This window comes from Moschus berezovskii, chromosome 9, assembly GCF_049115385.1.
Source record: "Moschus berezovskii isolate FMDL1 chromosome 9, NW_MosBer_1.0, whole genome shotgun sequence".
In the NCBI taxonomy this organism is placed as follows: domain Eukaryota; kingdom Metazoa; phylum Chordata; class Mammalia; order Artiodactyla; family Moschidae; genus Moschus; species Moschus berezovskii.
The window spans coordinates 45,328,503-45,349,681 of record NC_142468.1 but is presented as its reverse complement, the minus strand read 5'-3'; the positions used below and the strand labels follow the sequence as shown (position 1 = coordinate 45,349,681).

Below are 21,179 nucleotides of genomic sequence, written 5' to 3'. Positions count from 1 at the left end.
AGCCATCTCATTCTGTGTCATCCCCTTCTCCTCCCGCCCCCAACCCTTCCCAGCATCAGAGTCCTTTCCAGTGAGTCAGCTCGTCGCATGAGGTGGCCAAAGTATTGGAGTTTCAGCTTTAGCATCAGTCCTTCCAATGAACACCCAGGATTGATCTCCTTTAGAATGGACTGGTTGGATCTCCTTGCATTGTTTTTCTGCTTATTTAAATTGTCTTTAATGTATTTTTGGGCTTCCCAGGTGGGTCAGTGATAAAGAATCTACCTGCCAATGGGGGTTCAATCTCTGGATAGGGACAATCCCCTGGAGAAAGAAATGGCAGCTTACTCCAGTATTCTTGCCTGGGAAATCTCATGCACAGAGGAGTGGGGAGGGCTACAGTGCATGCGTTGCAATGAGTTGAACATGAGTTAGTGACTAAACCCCCAATGTATTTTCATAAATTAAAAACTTTCTCTATAAAGGTCTTGCTCATCTTTTATTAGACTAATTCTCTGATTCTGTCACTTAATCTATTAATGTCAATATTAAGGCACTCGAGTTTCTGGGATAAAGTCATCTTGTTTATGATGGATTACTTTTTGTATGCACTGCTAGATTTGGCTTAATGATATTTTAAGATTCTTATATCTTTCTTGATGAGTGTGATTCTTCCTCAGCTGGTTTTGATTATGGCTATACCATGATAAATATGGTTATATTATGAACCAATTTGAAGATAGTTCCTGCTACTTCTGTTCTGAAAGAGTTTACGTAAGATTGGATTGATGTGTTCTTTGAAAGGTTAATAGAATCTTCCAATAAGATCTTCTGATGCTAATTTTTTTTTTTGCTAACAAGATTTTAAACTCTAGTACTGATTCAGTTTCTTTAATGGTTATAGAATCATTCAGACTTTCTATTTCCTCATGTATTAGTTTTAGACAAGTTGTTTTTGGTTCTGATACATGAGGATGTCTTTTTTATTGCTGGTTCAGTTATGAATTCCATTAAAAATTAAATTGTAGATACTTGTGTTAGGAGGACTTCAAATTAGTTTAGACTTCCAGTTTGTCAGAATCAGAACCAGATATGAATGTCTTCAACTTTACTAGACATGGTCCCATAGCTCTTCAAAGCGGTTGCACCAGTTTACACTGCCACTAACACTGCTTGAGAATTTCTGTTGTTCAATAGGAATCTTATCAATACTTTAATTGTCCAGTTCTATTTTTGCTAATCTCATGCCTATGAAATTATAGTTTTAAATGGAATTTCTCTGCTTATTGGTGAGGCTGTGCATCTTTCCACTGGGCACTTGAGTTTTACTTTCTGTAAATTGTTTATTCGTATCTTTTAATCATTTTTTAGTGGATGTTTTCTTTTAATAATTTGTAGGAATTTTAACATATTATGGATAGTAATTCTTTGTCAGTTATATGTATTCAAATATATTTCCCCAATTTTATACCTTGTCTACTCAAAATTTTAAGGTGCATTTTCAGGACAGAGGTTTTTATGTGTATAATTTGCCAGTTTTTTTCTTTGTAGTTTGTATTTTTGGTATCTTGTTTAAGAAATTCTTTGCTATCCCAAGGTATAAAGATATTATAAATGTGTTAAAGTTTGGTTTTCCCAATTATATGTTTACTCAATGTACAACTGATTTTGGCATATGGTATAAGGAAGAGATCTAACTTTTCTCCACAAGGATAACTAATTGTGGCAGCAGCATTTTTGGACATAGGTTCATTTCTCTGATATGTATGGGTCTGCTTCTGGGATTTTTCTTTATGTCCCTTGTTACATTTGTCTTTCCCAGCACCACTACTGTAATGGTTTAGTTCTCATCCCTTCGTTATAACTCTTGATGACTGTGAAGTTAAGTCTCCCTTCTTCATTCTTCTTCAGGAAAGTCTTGGCTCTTCTTAGCCCTTTATCTTCTATATGAATTTTAAGATAAGCCTGCCATGCCCTTTGAAGAATACTATAGGAATTTTGGTTTGAATTTCAAAGTATTTATGTATTAGTTTGTGAAGGAAATGAAATTTTTCTTTATTTTGTATCTTCCCATCCATAAGCATGGAATATCTGTTTTTGTTTACATCTTATTTTATGTCCTTTAATAAAATGTAATAATCTTTTCCATATAAAGCTTGCTTCTCTTTATTAAGTTTATTCCTAATTTTTCTTTTGGTATCTAAAAAGATCTCTTTCCACAATTACATATTCTGATTGTTTGATTCAATTGGTAATTGCATAATGATCTGTGTCTTATAGTTTGAACAGTTCCAATTTTAGACATTATCTGTATTACCTGTAAATATTTTAGTATTGCTTATTATCAGTAAATGACAGTTTCTTTTTTTTCCAATCTTCATTTCCCTTTCTCCTTCTTTTTTTTATTTCATTGGCTAGGATTTCCGGGACAAAATTAAATAGAAGCAGTGACAGAAGCCTTCCTTTTCTTATTCTTGTTCTCAAAGGAAGTACTTCTAATATTTCACCACTAGTGGTAAGGTTTGTTCTGTATTGTAGGCAGATATACATAAAAATAATTTTGAAGTTCTAGTTGAAGAAGGGAATATATATATATACAAAAAATTCAGTCTGAGCTGCAAATGTAGATGTTTAACTTTGGATTAGGGAGAAATCAGTATAAAATTCACAGGAAGACTAGATAATTTGGAAACAGTGCAAATCTATGTAGGAAAAAACAACTCACAAAGAACTCTAACCAAATAATATCAAAAAAGCATTGATTCAAACTGATTAATTTCTGAGAACTAGAGGAAACTTCTAGAGGGGATTCTGGAGGAGACTTGTAGCTAAAAGGTGGTGGCTCAGCTGGTAAGAATGCCTGAAATGAGGGAGATCTGGGTTCAGTCCCTGGGTTGGGAAGATCTTCTGGAGAAGGGAAGGGCTACCCACTCCAGTATTCTGCCCTGGAGAATTCCATGGACTATACAGTCCCTGGGATAGCAAAGAGTTGGACACAACTGAGCAACTTTCACTTTCAGTTTCAGAGGAAACTCTAGCTTTTTGATCACAAAGAGGAATCATGGACAAAATCCTCAGAATTGTGTTGAATTTATTTCAGACCATTTTAAAACTGTTTTGAAGGTGTTTTATGACTTGGGATTTCTTAAGGCTGGAGAAATTGAAAATAACTAGGGACAGCTTAGAAATTAGTCCTGATAAGAGAGAAGTGGGATGGCTTATGAATCTTTGTACGTTTTTGGTGTTAACTTTTCCTCTGCACTTATACAGAGGACTTGGTCATTTTATGAAGCAATTCAGTGATCATTTTCTGCCCCTTTATGTGTACTGTTCCATCTTTTGGGAATCTCTGATTCTCAAAGGCATTTTCCTGTTTCCTTATTTAGGCCTGTCTTTCCCCACTTTATATCAGCACTTCCAAAACTGTAGAAATTCTGGGGTGAAAAAGGGGGTTCCATGGTCAAATAAGTTTGAGAAGTACAGTGTCAAGCAAAATTCAATAACTTATTTACTACAGGACCTTCTAGAGCCTTCGGTATTCTAATGTGCATTGTGGCTCTCTAAAAGGCAAATAGAGATTGCAGTGTTTCCTCAAGTAACTGATCATAGAACCCTTTCCAAAAAACATCTAATAATACTGATAGAACCCAGTTCATTAATCTTCAGATAAAGACTTCCTGTTCTTCGGTAAACTTTTCTTTAGTGGAAGATATGCTCTATGCTGCCTCTCTACTAGACTTCAGCTTGGAGGTCAATTTCTCCTGTTTTCTTGAAATATTACCTGATCTCCTTTATATTTTGGAACACTTTGATCTCCTTTACATTCTGCCTCTTTCTTAGGTCCTGGGATGGGCACTCTGGATACCACCCAAGAGTTCAAGTTCATCCATAGAAGACTTTTGCTAAATAACCTAAAACAGCTTTCAGGATCTTTTTACTCCACCTCAATTAAACTATCAATACTTTTGATGCTTTATTCAAGGCACTGAGCTAAGTACACACTGCTGAAGCTAAAAAGGATAAATAAGATCTAGTTTTACCTCTCAAGAGTATGTATAGAGGAAATAAGACAAGTGTAGGACACAAAACGCAAGTTAAATGCTAAGCAAGAGGTACAAACCACCTTGGAGTTCAGTGGAGAAACAATAACAAGTGGGCATCTGGGGGACAGGTACAGATGGGAAGAATCAGGAACGATCCCATTTTGGGATGTATCATTTGGGATGGACCTTACATTTTTCTTAAATGTAGACAGAGAGATTGGAGAAGGGTTACAAGCATAGGGTATAGCATATGCCAGGCATGAAGGTAAGAAGGAGGGGCAAGTTCAAGTGCTTCTGTCTGGCGGGAGCACATGGAGTTTGCAGGATGAGTTGTTGATGGGGTACTGCCGGAGCGTGAACAATAAAAATGGAAAAAAGGAGTTGAGTGCCAGTGTGAGTTATATAAATACTGTTGTCCATAGGAAACCATTGAAGAGTTTTTGAGTGGGATGCTGATTCGGGGACCACTTGTTCCTCCCCATCTCTTATCCTGTCTTCTGAACTCTAGTTCCTTTGTCTCTGTCCAGCACAGCCACATATCGAAACTTCAGCCAATGAACCGAATCTCCAGTCTCCTAATCTGCCTATAGGGTACCTCCTCTTGAAGAGCTGTCCAGAGTACAACAGAATCCCGAGTGCTAGATTCTAATAAACGTGCACCCACTCTGTGTAGAATATTATCAGAAGGCAGAAAGTTGAGGAGAGGGTGTTCAGATAAAGAACACAGATAAGAGGCCATCGGTGAGGTTAATGATAAAACTTTGGGGAGTCATGATTTCAGGGTATTAAGGGGGAAAATGATAAGAAAAAATTGGGGACAGGTAGTACATTCTAAGTAGTGAGCCAAGAGAATGGTCTGTAGCTAGGCAGACTTGCAAGGCAGCGCAGGACTAAAATTGGCACTGGTGTGCAATGAAGAGTGAAACCAAAGCGAGTGAAGGGTTAGTTAGAGGTCACACCAGGCCTTGGAAGCACTATCCTCCCCGGAGTGTTGAGGACACCGTACCCCGAAAGGCTGTTGAGACAGGCCTGGAGAAATTATGTGTGTTTAATGGTCTTAATTTTTCTGTGAGGTCCTGGGGTAATGGGGGCTGGGAGAAGCTGAAGATACAAGAAAGCTGAAGCCTGCTGTGGCATCAATAAAGGAGCAGAGCAAAGCTTTGGTGTTTTGTTTTGGGCAGAGTAGGGCTCTGTCGGCCCGGGGCGGGATTCCACCCCGGGACCGAGGGCGACTCCGGGCCCACAGAGGCTACACTGCCGGGAACCTTAGCGCTCTCCGCCTGTCGCACCGCGGGGCCAGCCGGGTGTGCAGGGTGGAGCCGAGCGGTCCGCGGGGCAGCAGCCGGAGCTCGTTTCGCTCTCCCTCCTGCAGGTGCGCCTGGACAGGCGGACGCGGCGGAGCGGGCGCCCGCCATGGCGGGCCCGCATCTTCCCACTGAGGCCTCCAGCCCGCCGCCCCCGCGGAACGGCCCGCCGCAGCCCCCGTGAGGAGGAAGAGGAGGTGGCGGCGGACGAGGCGCCGCCCCTTTGGCGAGCTTCCCGACCCGGCGGCCTCCGCAGGACCCATGGCGGATTCCTCGCCCGCTGCGTCCCTGCGGGCAGGCGCCCCCCGCGCGCCCCGGCCCTCGGCCCCCTCGCCGCCGCCGCCGCACTCCCGTTCGGGCTCCGAGGCCGAGGAGGCCGAGCTGTCGCTGAGCCTGGCGCGCACCAAGACCCGCTCGTACGGCAGCACGGCCAGCGTGCGGGCGCCGCTGGGCGCCGGCGTCCTCGAGCGCCATGTGGAGCACCGGGTCCGCGCCGGCGACACGCTGCAGGGCATCGCGCTCAAGTACGGAGTCTCGGTGAGCAGCGCTGGCGGCCGCGGGCGGGGGCGCGGCGGCTCGGGGCGGGGCGCGCGAGGAGCGGCCAGCTGCCCCCGGCGGCTCGGCCTCGAGCCGCTCGCCCAGCGCGCTCTGCCGGGACGGCGACGGTCGCCAGAGCCGGTCTGGTAGCCAGAGGGGCGGGCTGCGAAAGCTCTCCCAGGTGGGCGCGTCGAATTCCCGATGCCCTGCCCACACTCGGATAGGATCCGCCGCGTGAGGAAGGCCAAAGAGGACCAGGGAGGGCATCGGCACCACCTGCACCCAGATTCACCCGATTTTCATTCCGGGTCATACTGCTATGTAGTATTTCCTGAATGCCGAACTGATGTGTGGATTTGGGCAGAGAATTTTGTTTTCTGGGTAAACAAGCACTATGATGAGTCAGGAACGGTACAGTTTATTGATTATGCTTCTTTATTTAGAAGTGAAATTACACTCCTGGGCTCACTGGCAACTGTGAATGTGACACCTGTCGCTAAGCAGCGGCCAAGAATGTGGTCCAGGTGAGCTGAAGAGCTGTGTTTTATTATAAATTTATAAGTGCGTGTGTGCCTGTGCCTTGGGCCTATTGCATTACACCTCTGGGAAGAACTTGGAAACCCGAGGGAGCATATTTTTCATTAAAATTACTTATAATTAACTCTGAACTATGTGATAGCCTTTTTACATATGAGTTCTGTATCAGTTTTCAATGTTCTTCCCTGAAGCACCCTAGACAGCAATAGGAAGAAAGGTGATCTTGTCTTTATCTTTCTCTGCAAGTGAAATTCTTTCTGGCTCTTCACCAGTGACAGAGACTCAGTCATCTCGTTTGCACACCCAAGCTGGTGTGTGTTTACCTGGCAGGTCCTGCTATCATTTAAACAGTCTGAGATCAGGGATCTTGCTGTGCAGACATGTACCGAGGATTTCGTGCCATGGTTTGTCCTATTCCTCCCGCTTGGGAGTTTCTAAATGTGAACATAGAACTGCAGTCCTTATATTTGCATTCAAGGGGAATGGTTTGAATCAGAGCCAGAAGAAGCAGTTAGGAAGTTATCAGCAGCTACACCGTCTGTTGAGGGCCTGCTGTGTGCCAGGCATTGCATTTGTCCTGTACCATCTTGTTATTCAGTTTGATTTTCCTACTAAGGCTTGGAGATAGGTGTAATTAATCTCCTTTTTACAGATGAGAGGTAAGGATATTGTCCAGTATTCCATTCCAATATTCCAATGCTTATTCATTGAGATTAGCTTGAATTAGCACAGTGATAAAGCATTTGCTTTGCTCTAGGTATTCTGATTTCCATCCTTATTTTTATCCTAGTCTTATCAAGAAGTATCTTTCTCATTTAGATTCCTCCAGAAGGATGGTCTTTTCTCTGTGGTTTCTGTGCATCTTTTCTATTTAATACTAGGCCAGGCTCACTGTACCTAGGAATCCATGATATCCAGAGAGTGTCATTTCCCTGGCCCCTACCCACAGCAGTCTCTCTGCTCCTCATTGCCTTCCATGATTCCATTTGGGTTGCTCAGAGCTCCTGAACGTCTGTTCACTGCAGTTCTCCACCTTTGATCAAATGCTTTCTAATCCCTATTTTTGCTGATGTAGATCCTGTTCCTAATAACTTTATCATCCCTTCTCATTAAAGTGTAAGTTAGATTTTTCATTACTATTATAAAGACTTAATTTTAAGATGTTAAGCTCAAATATAGTGAATTGGGAACTATAATCTGTAACCACAATCTATTTTAGTGTTTCTCAACTGCTGCTGCTGCTAGGGACTAGATAATTCTTTGTCTCAGGGGACTGTTCTGTGCATTGTAGGATGTTTAGCAGCATCTCTGTTTTCTGCCCAGTAAATGCCACTAGCACCTCTCCACTCCCATCTAGAAATTCATCCACATATTCCCTGAGAAACCCTCCCTCTTGATTGAGTACCAATGGTTCTCATTTACTTTGGACTTTGAACGCCAGCTGATAAAATTTTAAGAGACTCTTCCTACTTGTTATGCAGAACTAGTAAAAGTGCAGATACTCACCATAACAGTGAAGTGATATTATTGCACTTATTAACTACAGATGTTAATTGGATTTACTCATTGAAAATTGGCTTTATGTGGAAGTTAAAAAGACAGAAAGGTTTTTCATTCCTCAGTTAAACAGAAAGAAGTTGAGTTAGTTAAGTTTCTCATATTGATTGCCAAGATCACCCACAACGTATTTAAATTAAATTGCTTAAGGGAGTAGGTAATGAGAAATTGGAGAAGGAAATGGCAACCCACTCCAGTACTCTTGCCTGGAGAATCCCACGGATGGAGGAGCCTGGTAGGCTACAGTCCACGGGGTCGCAAAGAGTCGAACACGACTGAGCGACTTTACTCACTCACTCACTCACTCAATGAGAAATTGAGATTTAGAGCTTACCTCAAACCTACTGGATCAGAATATCCAGTAAATGAGCCCAGGAATGTTCCTGTTTTATAAGCATGGGCCCTTTTCTCATTCAAAATGCACTGTCCCTTCTTGGGATCTCTGAATTTGCTGTTCCATCCATCTGTGGGGAGCACTTTCCCTGATAGCTGTGTGCAGGGCCATGTCATAGCTGGGGGACCTGTGTAGTCACATAAACCCCACGCTTAGAGGAATGCTGCAGTTAATACTCTGCTGTTGCTGTCTTTAAATGCTTAATAATTTGTTAACAGTGGCCCCACATTTTCACTTTCCTTGTGCGTGTGTGCTCAGTCGCTTCAGTCGTGTCAGACTCTTTGCAATTCTGTGGACTGTGTTCTGCCAGACTCCTCTGTCCATGGGATTCTCCAAGCAAGAATACTGAAGTGCCATTTCCTTCTCCAGGGGATCTTCCCAACCCAGGTATCAAACCCATGTTTCCTGGATTGCAGGTGAATTCTTTACCAGCTAAGCCACCTTGGGACCTCCAAGTCATGTGGCTGATACTGGCTTTGTGACCTGCTCTCTCACTGCCTTCAAGTCTTTGTTTAAATATCTCCTCCTTGAGGCCTTCCAGACCACTCCATGTCAAATTGCAACCTTCCTTCACCCCAGTGCCCTTCCTCTCTTTCCTGTTTTGCTTTCTCAACAATGTTTATCATTCATCAGATTTTTCTTTTTCTTTTTTTTCCCCCAGCTTCTACCTTTCTGGTGATACATTAGTGAATAACTAAAAGTTCTTATCCTCATGGAGCTTGTATTTTAGTCAGTGGAGACAGTAAGTAAACAAAGTATATTATGTGTCAGGTACTGACAAGCAAAATGAAAAACAAATTAAGCAGGGAGAGGAGATTAGGCTGGTGGCTGTGGCTGCGATTCCAAATGGTGTGGCCATGGAAGACCTCAGTGAGGGAAACTGAAACTACTGGGGATGAATTGCTGCTGCTGCTGCTGCTAAGTCACCTCAGTCGTGTCCGACTCTGTGTGACCCCATAGACGGATGAATTGAGAAGCTATTAAATATACTTCAGATCTCAGACACAGACCTGCTGGGGCTGGAATTTCCCGGGCTGTGCTTATCTCCACTGAGACATTAAGTCCCTTCCCCTAACCCAGTATTCTATATTTTGCTACAGCTTTTTCGGTGATGCCAGTTCCTTTCATTGGTGGCAAGCCTGTGGAGGGAACTGACCAATCAGGCAGCTGCTGGAAACTTTTTGTTTAGAAGCCCTGTGTGTAACTAGAAAGTGAGTGAGAGGCAGCAAGGGAAGCTATTATTTGCAAACTTTGTCTTTTTTGTTTACCCCCTCACAACTTCCCTGACCTCTGCCCTCTCCAGACAGTGGTGCCAACCCCCCCCCCTGTGTCCAGAGTCACTTCCTGTCCAGTTTTATTCCTAGGGTCTTGTTTTTGTCTTCCAATGAGCTGTTGAGCCCACTTGCTTTTTCACACTTCTCCTATCAGAAGTCACCTTGCTGAGAAAAGGTGAAATGATTTTCATTTTAGGGGGAACAAGTGTGGTAAGTTAGAAATGTAAGTGTATGTAAATCTTTTGTGTTTAGAACTTTAGCCCCTTCTGCTATTACTGGAAATTTTTGACTTTGCTGGTCAAAGGGGAGAGAACCATAAATAAATAGTATTACCTGTTGTAAGAGGTATGGTACTAAGGTACCCTTAGTAGCTTTAGGGTTTAATAGATTCTCATGCCTTCTTTATTTAAAAGCAACTTTATCAAAGTATAAAGTTATATACTATAGAATTCACCCATCTTAAGTGTACAATTCAAGGATTTTTCAAGAGTTGTACAGCTGACCTTGGGTGGCCTCAGCCTGCAGTGGCTTGGAGTGGGGCTTAGGTTCCCAGTCAGAGATTGAGGCCGGGTCACGGCAGTGAAGGCACCAGATCTGGGCTACTAGATCAGTGGTCAGTGTCAAGGGCCCTGACCCTTCGGCTTTGCAGAAAAGAATTTCCACGAAGACAGAAAGTACTGAGGCAAGTAAAGTATTTATTATGAGGGAAAAAAAGAGTGCAGAATGTGTGGATAGACACATGGCAGACTCAGAGGGAGAGTCCCTGAGTTGTGCCCTCGTGGCACTGAATTATTTTGGGGGGCCTTTTCTCCAGTTTTCCTGTGGCCAGTCATTTTGATCTGCCTGATTCACAGTCCATATTTGGTGTATCTCAGGATCCACCCATGTGTGTGCACACATCTCTTAGCCAGGATGGATTCTACCAAAAAGCATCTGGGTAGAACATCCCTTGACAGAATTCTCCTCTGGCCTCCAAGGAGCCTTTCTGCGCATGTATGGTCAGGGAAGTCTCCTGACTTCGAGAAATATGTGGTCTGAGCAGGACCCAGCCTCCTCCCTTAATTGTCCTGCTATTCTTGTCTTGGAGTTTCCATCAATAGAGAATGACTCTCCAGTTGCTTTACTCTGGGGGGCCCATCTGCCTCTGGCCTTCCAGCCATCATCACAGTCCAATTTTAGAACATTTCCATCACCTTGCAAGGATCCCTTACTCCCTGTTCCCTTCCGTCATCCCAGGTGACCATGAGTCTGCTTTCTAATCTCTAGGTTTGCCTTTTCTGGACATTTCATAAATGGGATCTCATATATTCTTCTGAGATAACATGGAGAAGAAATAAATTCTTTTCCTTATTAGCACATGGCAAAGGAGAAGTCTGATCATCACCAACCCTTAGAATTTAATAGGAGACAGCCAAGTGAAGAGGTTGAATCCAGCACTCACTAGGAAATGATCTTGAGAGAATCCTTTAACATTTAAGTCTTGTTTTTCTATAATGATAATAATAATGAAATGAGAGTTGAGTGTGTATGAAAATATTCCATAAATGACACAGTGCTGTGTTAAATGTTTATTATGTATCCTGAAATGTTTTGGGAAGGGTTGGTTTGTTTGTTTTTCTTTTGAATGAATGGAGAGGAAGAAAAAGAAGCTTTGAATATTCCATCTCCAGTTAGGTAGGTGGCCTGATGAAGCTGATCCAAAATAGCCTTTGGGGAGAGTTCTTGTTCAGGCCCAACAGCAGCTATTGAGATCACTTTTGGGGAGACGTTTTGTGAATTCAGAGTGAATTCACCTTTGCACCGTGTATTTACTGGGGAGTCATTTAAAACAAGTTGTTGATAGATTTGTTCCACCTGATTTTACCACAGTGGCCCTTGGGGCTGTCCTGTCAGCTCTTACTTGATTATTCCGTAATCTGTTTCTTAGTGAGCAGATGGTAAATTTCACTGAGTCATGATATTCAGTCCTGATTAGGAAAGACTTTTAAAATGGAAACATTTGGCTGCTATATCTCCCCCTCCTAGTCATCTGCCCTCAGGAAACAAAGGGTAGTTCTGCATTACTCTGAAAAGGTCACACTTTCTATTTTCAGTGCTCATTGGGTAGTTAGAAATACTGAAGGGAGGGCAGGTGGGAAAGGTGTAGAGTTTTTCAGCTCTTCCTTGGGTTGGATGGTGACTTTTCTTAGTTTTATGTGAGGTGAAATTCCCAGAACCTTAGACCCATCTAAGTTAAGATGAAAGTATAAAACATTCCAAAGCAAATTAAAATATTTCACTGTTTGGGATTATTTATATCCCTTGTCTGTGCTACTGCAGTTTCTTCTATAACTGGGCTTCCTGTTTCCACTAATGTCTCTTTCTTACCAATCCATTTTCCATAAAGTGGGATGATCTTCAAATCATTCCACTCACTTCCTCCACACACCTTCCAATGGCTTCCCATCACACTTAAAATAAAATCCAAATTTTATTTGCGTGACCTACAGCTTGCTCTTTCTACATTTCAGCCATGAAATTTCAGCTGGGGCCTTGTAACTACTCTCTCTGGCAAGAATCCTTTTTTGTTTCTCCTGACTTTTTGCATGGCTGGTTTCATTCCTTAACTTTACTATTGGTTATAGAGTTTGTAACCAATACTTGTAAAATACTTTATACTTGTAAAAAAGAATAAGTTAAGATCAAATTAAATAGTTTTTAAAAAGAAAAAAAACTTAATGCTGTTACCTCAGGTCAGTGACAACATGTTATTCATCTGGGATTGTTTATATGAAATTTTCTTTATATATTTTTACTTTGTGGGAGAAATATTTTTTATTGAGGGAAAATTCCTACCTCCTTTTCATTTGTTGAATACATGTTAGGATCTGCCCTTACTTGTTGTTTTCTCACTTTTAACAAAATTTAATGATAGTTGCTAGCATTTTGAAGTGCTTCCTGTGTGCCATGCATTGTTGTAAATGTTTTACATGAATTAACCCATTTAATTGTCATAATAATCATATTGTGTAGAAAGTACTATTATTTTCCTTAATTTACAGAAAACAGACATAGGGAATGATTCAATTCAGTTCAGTTCAGTCACTCAGTCGTGTCCGACTCTTGGCGACCCCATGAATCACAGCACGCCAGGCCTCCCTGTCCATCACCAACTCCCGGAGTTCATTCAAACTCATGTCCATTGAGTTGGTAATGCCATCCAGCCATCTCATTCTCTGTCGTCCCCTTCTCCTCCCGCCCCCAATCCTTCCCAGCATCAGAGTCTTTTCCAGTGAGTCAACTCGTCGCACGAGGTGGCCAAAATATTGGAGTTTCAGCTTCAGCATCAGCCCTTCCAATGAACACCCAGGATTGATCTCCCTTAGAATGGACTGGTTGGATCTCTTTGCAGTACAAGGGACTCTCAAGAGTCTTCTCCAGCATCAATTCTTTGGCGCTCAGCTTTCTTCACAGTCCAACTCTCACATCCATACATGACCACTGGAAAAACCATAGCCTTGACTAGATGGACCTTGGTTGGCAAAGTAATGTCTCTGCTTTTTAATATACTCTCTAGGTTGGTCATAACTTTCCTTCCAAGGAGTAAGTGTCTTTTAATTTCATGGCTGCAATCAGCATCCGCAGTGATTTTGGAGCCCAAAAAAATAAAGTCTGACACTGTTTCCACTGTATGATTAGAAAATGGTAAAGCCAGAACCCTTGTTTCTGCTTGCAACCTTATATTAACCTCATTTACCTGTTTTCACCTTCAGTTTCAAATCTACCTATCCTTAGATTGGTTCCCACCTTGATGCCAACTGTATCTGGATACTGCTGATGTTCTTGATGCTGGCTGGCATCTGTGTGTCATCTTAGAATCTATATCATCAGACTCAACATATAACTTAAATACTTGCTGGCAATGCTGAAATGGAGGTGAAGCAGTCGCTGACCTGGAGCAGCTCATAGACTTGTTAAAAGAGGCAGTTCTGTTGTTATATCAGTGGTACAGTGGCATGCACGAGAGCTGGGGGCCTAGCCCTTCACTCCCTGGGGACTCCCTGGCTTTACCCAGCTGTGGACTCAGTCCCTTGTCTTGTGCTTCCTGTCATTGGCCCCTTGCCTGGCTATAATGGCTTTTCTTGCTCTAAGTGATAGATGTATCAGGGTCCCCAAAGACTACAGCTAGCGTACTCCAAGGGTATGGCCCTTGAGGGTTTAATGCAGAGACATTTGTAGAAGTGGGAGTAGAATTAAGGGATTGAGGGATGGTGAAGCACCCGAGACTAGCAACAGCAGGGAGACATTACTCCTAGGCCTGAGGGCTGAGGGAAGGAGTGTGGTACCTGAAACTGAGGCGAATGGGAGGAGTGGACAAAGGGGCTCCAGACAGGAGCTCTGCCACAGAGGATGCAGGCCCAGAGTCATGGTGTGGCCATTCTCCTGGTGGCCTTCTTTTGGAGCACCGACTGGAATTCCAAGAACAAGGGGCCTTGGGAAGTGCAGTTCTGATGAGGTCAGCCTCCTGGGGTCAAAACAGGCTCAAGAAGACTGGGGTATGGATTGGAAGCTGAGGGTGGGTTTAAAGGGAGAAAATCCAACACAATAGGTAACTTACTACTGCTTTCTGGCTACTTCTCTGCGTTCATCTTTTAGGCCTATTTCTTTGCATGTGTGCGTGCATGGTCAGTCATGTCCAACTTTTTGTGACCCCATGGACTGTAACCCACCAGGCTCCTCTGCCCATGGAATTCTCTAGGCAAGAATATGGAAATGGGTTGCCATTTCCTCCTCCAATTTCTCTGACCTATGTTAATTATTAATCCATCCATCCTAAGCACTTAGTGTATATATCTTTGCTTGACCTGGGAAGCTATAGAAATAACAGGTCTTGTCCTGAGGGAATTCACAGTTTATGGTTGATGTTCCCAGCCTATCCTCAATGACCAGATCCTGGTTTTCCCAGTTGTTTCTGTCTTCCATCATTATTTCCAGATCACAGTGACTATTAGCAATTGTAGGCCTCTGCCAATAAGTATTTCAAAAGGCGCTGTTATCAATGAGGGTTCTTGCATTTATAAGTGACAGAAAATTCAAATTGAACTAAGCAAAAAAAAAAAAACCGACCCAAAAATGTGGCATTTACTGGCTTGTTACTGGACCTGAAGGGCATGAGGGTATTCGGGCTTCAGGCTTTGGTTCAGTGCTCTAATGAATCTTCTCCAAGGTGACCTTGTAGTTAAGTTCCTTGTGGTAAAAGGATGGCCACCAGAAGCTCCAGACCCATCTCTTTCTTGAAGAAAAAATAGAAGTCCTTCACCTCCCAGACCCAGCAGAAGTCTCCTTGCATCTCTGACTTGTTCCGAGGTGGGACTGTGACCTGTCAGGACAGCTTGGGTACCGTGATGCTTCAAAGGGCAGGAATGAGTCATGTGTTCACCCTGGAGCCAGGAGAGGGCTCAGTGTCCTCGGAAGCCCTTGTACTAAGAGAGATGGAGGATGTGGATGCTAGGTGGTGAAAATAAGAGGTCCTAAAGGCAGACTAGGATATACCTGAACCTGCTCTGGACACATTTTCAAGTTCTTTAAGTGGCTCAAATCTAAGCCTAAACTAGATCAGAGACACTTAATGATTCTGAGATTTTAATTTTGTCTTTAAAATGTATCTGCATATGTTTTCTCACCCTTGCCTTCTCTCCTTTAACTAGAAACGAACATAAATGACCACCCTACACAAAAAATAAAAGATAGCATTGAATGTGCTATTTTGTGGATTCAGCTTATAGTTAGAAAGCAGGAGGAACAGGGTGTATTTTATTTGACTTATTTTTTCAGGCTCTTTGAAGTAGAAATCTAATTTTTTCTCTCAATTGATTTGGCATTAAAGGATTCAAGAATTGGGTTCCATTAGTCATGTACTTTAATCTTGGTGTTGTATGGACTTCAGAGTCAGACAGAAATTCTGACTTAAACAGAACCATGTACACTTGGTCAGGTCGGTCATCTCTTGTGCCTTAATTTATTCATAGGAAAATGGAAAGTAAGTACCATTTACTGCTAAATTGTCTTTCTCACATCTGTGTCTTTACATGTGTCTCTATCCTGTATGCATATTTATGTATAAACTCCCATTTAATCCCTCCAACTACCCTGTGAAGGGTAGTTTTATACATGAGGAAATAGGCATAATGAGAGAAGTAACAAATTTATGTTCAGACAGTTTGTGTTGGTGAAGCTGGATTTGAAACCAGATCTGTTACATCCCCAAGCCTGTGTGCTTAGCTATTATTCCAAGCTGTCTTGTTGACATATCTCACAAGATCAGATGGTGTAGTGCATGTAAAGAGCCTACTACCATGGTGCAATTCCCAGGCTAGTTGGCTGGAGAAGTCTGCAGATGCATGATAGTATGGTGTGATGAACCTAAGCAGGTACCTCCCTGACAGTTCTGCACCAGCACAGCCAAGGATGCTGTCTGCAGTTACCCACATTTGAGGACCTAGGCATGCCACTTCAATCTCTTGAGTCCCCCTTTCCCCATTTGTAAAAGAGGAGATGATAATATTGCAGAACTGTTAGGAAGGTTAAATGAGATAACATATAAAAATTCCATTTTCCCTTTCACCCCTAACTTACATCTCCATTTGGTTTGGAGGAATTCACAGGCTGTGAAAAAGTTTGGAGTTTTGAAACCTGTATAAAATTCTGGCCTCTTCATCTCCCCATTGCATGATGATTCCATGGCATATAATCTCCTTATTTTGTTTCTTTTATTTGTAAAGTGGATTTTCAAGTACCTAATCCATAAGGTAGAGAAAATAAGATACTCCATGTAAAGTGCTCCCTACCTCTTTCCTTACCTGTCCCACTTTACCCATTCTTCAAGCCCCCATCTAAAGTCAAAAGAGTCAAAATCAGAACCCCACCTTCTCCGTGAGGCCTTAATGACTGCAGTCTCAGCCTACACTGTTCTTCCTAATTTTTGTACTTTCTTCCTTTACTGCCTCCTGTGTCCATTAAATTTACCAAACACAATTCTAGAGATGGGAAGCACTCCATAAAGAAAATCACTGCACTTGGAAGTCTGTTTATATCAGATAATAGAAATGTTAATATATGATTGAAATGTATTAAATAATTGCTAAATATTTTCCTTTTTTTAACTTCAGGGATTTAAGTTGCTTGGTAAAAGCTGCCTTAGAGGGGAAATAATACAACTGGGGAAAAGTTAGTCTTTCTTCTTAGAAAATTGTGAAAGAGAATTTTCTGGCATCTCTTGAAATAACTGGAGGTGTCTGGGAATCAAGAATCTCAGATCCAGAGAAAGCATATTTTGCTCATGAATATTTTTAGCATATGTTGTGTAATAAGCCCTACTTTGGGATTTATTTATATGTAACTGTTTTTTTTTAAACATTTTAGATGGAACAAATTAAAAGGGCAAATAAACTGTTTACCAATGATTGTATATTTCTGAAGAAAACTTTGAACATCCCAGTTATATCAGAGAAGCCTTTGCTGTTTAATGGACTTAACTCAGTAGATTCTCCAGAAAACGAAACTGTTGATAGTTTTTCTCATGAAGAGGAGCTGGTAGTGGCTGGGGAAGATCTCTCTCCTCTCAGCCCTCAAGAATTGGATGTTCAGCCCATGCAGCCTGAGGAAGTATCAGCCAGAGATTTCCTGCAGAGGCTGGACTTGCAGATTAAGTTATCAACACAGGCAGCCAAGAAACTGAAAGAAGAGAGCAGGTAAAAATACCCTGGAAAAATGTCAGAGGCTGAGTAAATTACTCTTAAGATGTCCTTGCATGGTCAACTTGTCTTTTTTTGCCTTTAAAACTAGATTTTAATGCTAGAAAGGCATTTTTAATGTATAAAGTGTAAACAGAGCTACTGGATTCTGTATAAAGCATCGTCTGTTGCAGTGCTTTTGTTTGTGGTACTTATAAAAATTTACTTCTGTGCTTTAATAGCATAACTATAGAGCTAAGCAATTCTGGAGAGTGTCCAAGTAGACCTCTAGTTGATACCATCAGAGGAAGCAATGTCCTAGAGAATGCTTGTAAAATGCTGTTCTTTATGAAACTTGTCAAGGACATTGTCTATTATTGATTACCAGATGTTTCCTAAATAAGGTCTCATGTGAACTTTTCCCTTTGTTCTTTAATTTGGTGCTAAGGCACACCTTTCTCTTATGGAATCGATTTCCTTCTTCCTGTATGGTTCCTAGAATGACACAACTTACTGTGTTTTCTTTTTTGCCCTGGCTACCAGAAAGCTTGCAACCAAAACAGTCCTCAGTTCAACCAACCATTGTTGATGGTTAATGTATATTGTTGTTGTTTAGTTGCTCAGTCGTGTCCAACTTTTTGTGACTGCATGGACTGTAGCCTACCAGGCTCCTCTGTCCATGGATTTTCCAGGCAAGAATACTTGAGTGGATTGCCATTTCCTTCTTTAAGCTATCTTCCTGACCCATGGATTGAACCCAAGTCACCTGCTTGGCAGGCGGATTCTTTACCACTGAGCCCCCTGGGAAGCCCTTAATATATTTTATCCTTCTCCTTTCCGTAGTCCTGATTTTTAATTTCTGTTTTACCCATCTGATTATATATATATGCCTTTTGTTGTAGGTACCTCAAATCTTTTTGACAAAGAGGTAGAATATTAAAGATACAAACAAATATAAATGTGAATTTAATTAATTTATAATTTAATATAAATTTATATAGTATAAACAAATACAAATATATGACAAATACTATTCTTTATTCCAATAACTGAGACAGCAGTAAAATGAGGACAATGAAGTATACCTTAGTGTTTGCATTTTGTACAACTTTCAACGCATGCTTGATGTTATAAGTTGATATAACTCCTACCCTGGATATTAAGTTGTACAATGAATATATGTATTTTCTGAATACAATTTTTAAACACTGATTTATGCTGTGTTTCTTTTTTTTCAGAGATGAAGAAAGTCTCTATGCAGCTTCCCTTTATCACAGTTAGATGACAGGGGACATAATCTACCCTGGTTAAGAGATGGCTGGATCATAAAGAAACCAACAACTGATGATTCAAAAGCATCCTTTTTGGATTCTCATAGCATACATCTTTAAATCACAATTAATTAGTTCCAGCTACAGCAGTCGCACTGAAGTCACTAGTTTCTCAGGCTTTCTATGATTTTCAGTCTTTATTATGGCATGATACCAGAACTGTGTCTTAATGCTCATCACCACAATGCAGGTGGTGGTAGTTTTTAGACTAGCTTTTGTAAATACTAGCTGACATAAAGCCTCAAAGACTATTTACATATTCAAGCTGAAACAATGTTTATCTCTTGAGAAATCCTAATTATGTGAAAAACACGGTTGCTGTTTAAGTGATGCTGATTTTGCTATGTGTTTATAACTTAAGTGCTATATATATATTTCGATCTGTATGACTATAAAGCAAATTTTGTCTGCTATTTTGTAAAAATAAACTACAGAAGTCTGAATGAGAAAATAAACTATGTTTTCATAATTGAGTCTTCAGTTTTTTTCAACAAATGGGAATATTAGATAGATTTTTAAATTACAGTTTTAAATGGTGACAGCTTCTCTACTTTAATGATCTTTATTGTTATAATCGCAAGTTTGGAAAAGGTTTCAAAAATCTAAAAGCAAATAGATTGCAACTACCAGTAACCTTTGGATCTAAGTAATATCTGACTTGTGTTTCAGATATAGTGAAAACATGGAATATATCAAAGAATAAACAACACTATGACTAGACACACTGGTAAAGTCTAGCTTAAATTTCATTGATAAGTCACGTTATAGAACGTTGTACAGTCATTGTTGCTCATTTGAAGGACTAAAGACTTAGCTTTTTAGTCACATAATTTGTCTTTATGTGTATGAGTTACAGCAGTAAACTTTAAGCAATGTATTATTTATAATTAAAATTTTTTTGGAGTATGATTGCTTTACAGTGTTGCATCAGTTTCTGCTATACAATAAAATAAATCAGTGATATATGTACATATATCCCCTCCCTCTTAGATCTCCGTCCTACTCATCCATCATCTTACCCCTCTAGGTCAGTATCACGAAGCACCAAGTTCAGCTCCCTGTGCTACACAGCACGTTCCCACTACTTATCTATTTTACATATGGTAGTGTATATATATATATGTCAATCCTGATCTCCCAGTTTGCCCCACTCTCCCGTTCCCCTACTCCCGGTCCACGCATCCATTCTCTATGTCTGCGCCTCTATTCCTGCCCTGCACATATGTTCATCTGTACCATTTTTCTAGATTCCACATATATGCCTTAATATATGATACTTGTTTTTCTCTTTCTGACTTACTTCACTGTGTATGACAGAACTCTAGGTTCATCCATCTCACTACAGCTGACTCAGTTTTGTTCCTTCATGTGGCTGAGTAATATTCCATACAATTAAATATTTTTTATTTCAGTGTCTATTCAGGAATCAGGTTAAATAAATCTTTAAGCTTTCATAAAAAGTTCTTGTATTTATCCCTCCTAAAAGGAGTCTTCTTTCTGTGAGGCAGGAAGGACCTTTTATCCTTTCTCCCTCTTTTCTCTTTCCTCATTTTCTTCTCCACCTGGCTCCTCCAGGTGTTCTGTGAAAATGGAAACAAGTGCCCTCGGGGGTTATTGCAACAGAACGTGCAGAACCAGAATTGCACAGATTTCACCCCTTAAGGCTGACCAACAATGGCTGCCTTAAGGCTGACCAACAGAGTATGTTGTCACCCTGCTTATTTAATTTATATTCAGAGTCCATCATGAGAAATGCTGGACTGGATGAAGCACAAGCTGGAATCAAGATTGCCAAGAGAATTATCAATAACCTCAGATATGCATATGACACCACCCTTATGGCAGAAAGTGAAGAACTAAAGAGCCTCTTGATGAAAGTGAAAGAGGAGAGCGAAAAAGTTGGCTTAAAGCTCAACATTCAAAAAACTAAGATCATGGCATCTGGTCCCATCACTTCATGTCAAATGGATGGGGAAACAGTGACAGACTTTATTTTGGGGGGCTCCAAAATCATTGCAGATGGTGACTGCAGCCATGAAATTAAAAGATGCTTGCTCCTTGGAAGAAAAGCTATGACCAACCTAGATAGCATATTAAAAAGCAGAGACGTTACTTTGCCAACAAAGGTCTGTCTAGTCAAAGCTATGGTTTTTCCAGTAGTCATGTATGGATGTGAGAGTTGGACTATAAAGAAATCTGAGCACTGAAGAATTGATGCTTTTGAATGGTGGTGTTGGAGAAGACTCTTGAGAGTCCCTTGGACTGCAAGGAGATCCAACAAGTCCATCCTAAAGGACGTCAGTCCTGAATATTCATTGGAAGGACTCATGCTGAAGCTGAAACTCCAAAACTTTGGCCACCTGATGGGCAGAACTGACTCACTTGAAAAGCCCCTAATGCTGGGAAAGATTGAAGGTGGGAGGAGAAGGGGATGACAGAGGATGAGATTGTTGGATGGCATCATTGACTTGATGGACATGAGTTTGAGTAAACTGCAGGAGTTGGTGATGG

The 21,179-nt window shown here is 41.3% G+C and overlaps 1 protein-coding gene across 2 annotated transcripts; it reads left to right on the top strand.

Annotated features, from left to right (window-relative positions):
* Window positions 1-5,517: 5,517 nt before the first annotated feature.
* LYSMD2 (LysM domain containing 2) lies at window positions 5,518-19,591 on the top strand. 2 transcript variants are annotated; one of them, XM_088839606.1, is made up of 4 exons: window positions 5,806-5,863; window positions 6,307-6,387; window positions 17,027-17,355; window positions 18,576-19,591. In XM_088839606.1, the coding sequence occupies exons 3-4, from the start codon at window positions 17,027-17,029 to the stop codon at window positions 18,616-18,618; spliced, it is 372 nt and encodes a 123-aa protein (XP_088695732.1). In that variant the 5' UTR covers window positions 5,806-5,863; window positions 6,307-6,387; the 3' UTR covers window positions 18,619-19,591. The 2 variants fall into 2 exon arrangements, with proteins under 2 accessions (XP_055292853.1, XP_088695732.1); XM_055436878.2 differs by lacking the exon at window positions 6,307-6,387 and having other exon boundaries at window positions 5,518-5,863; window positions 18,576-19,590.
* Window positions 19,592-21,179: the final 1,588 nt, after the last annotated feature.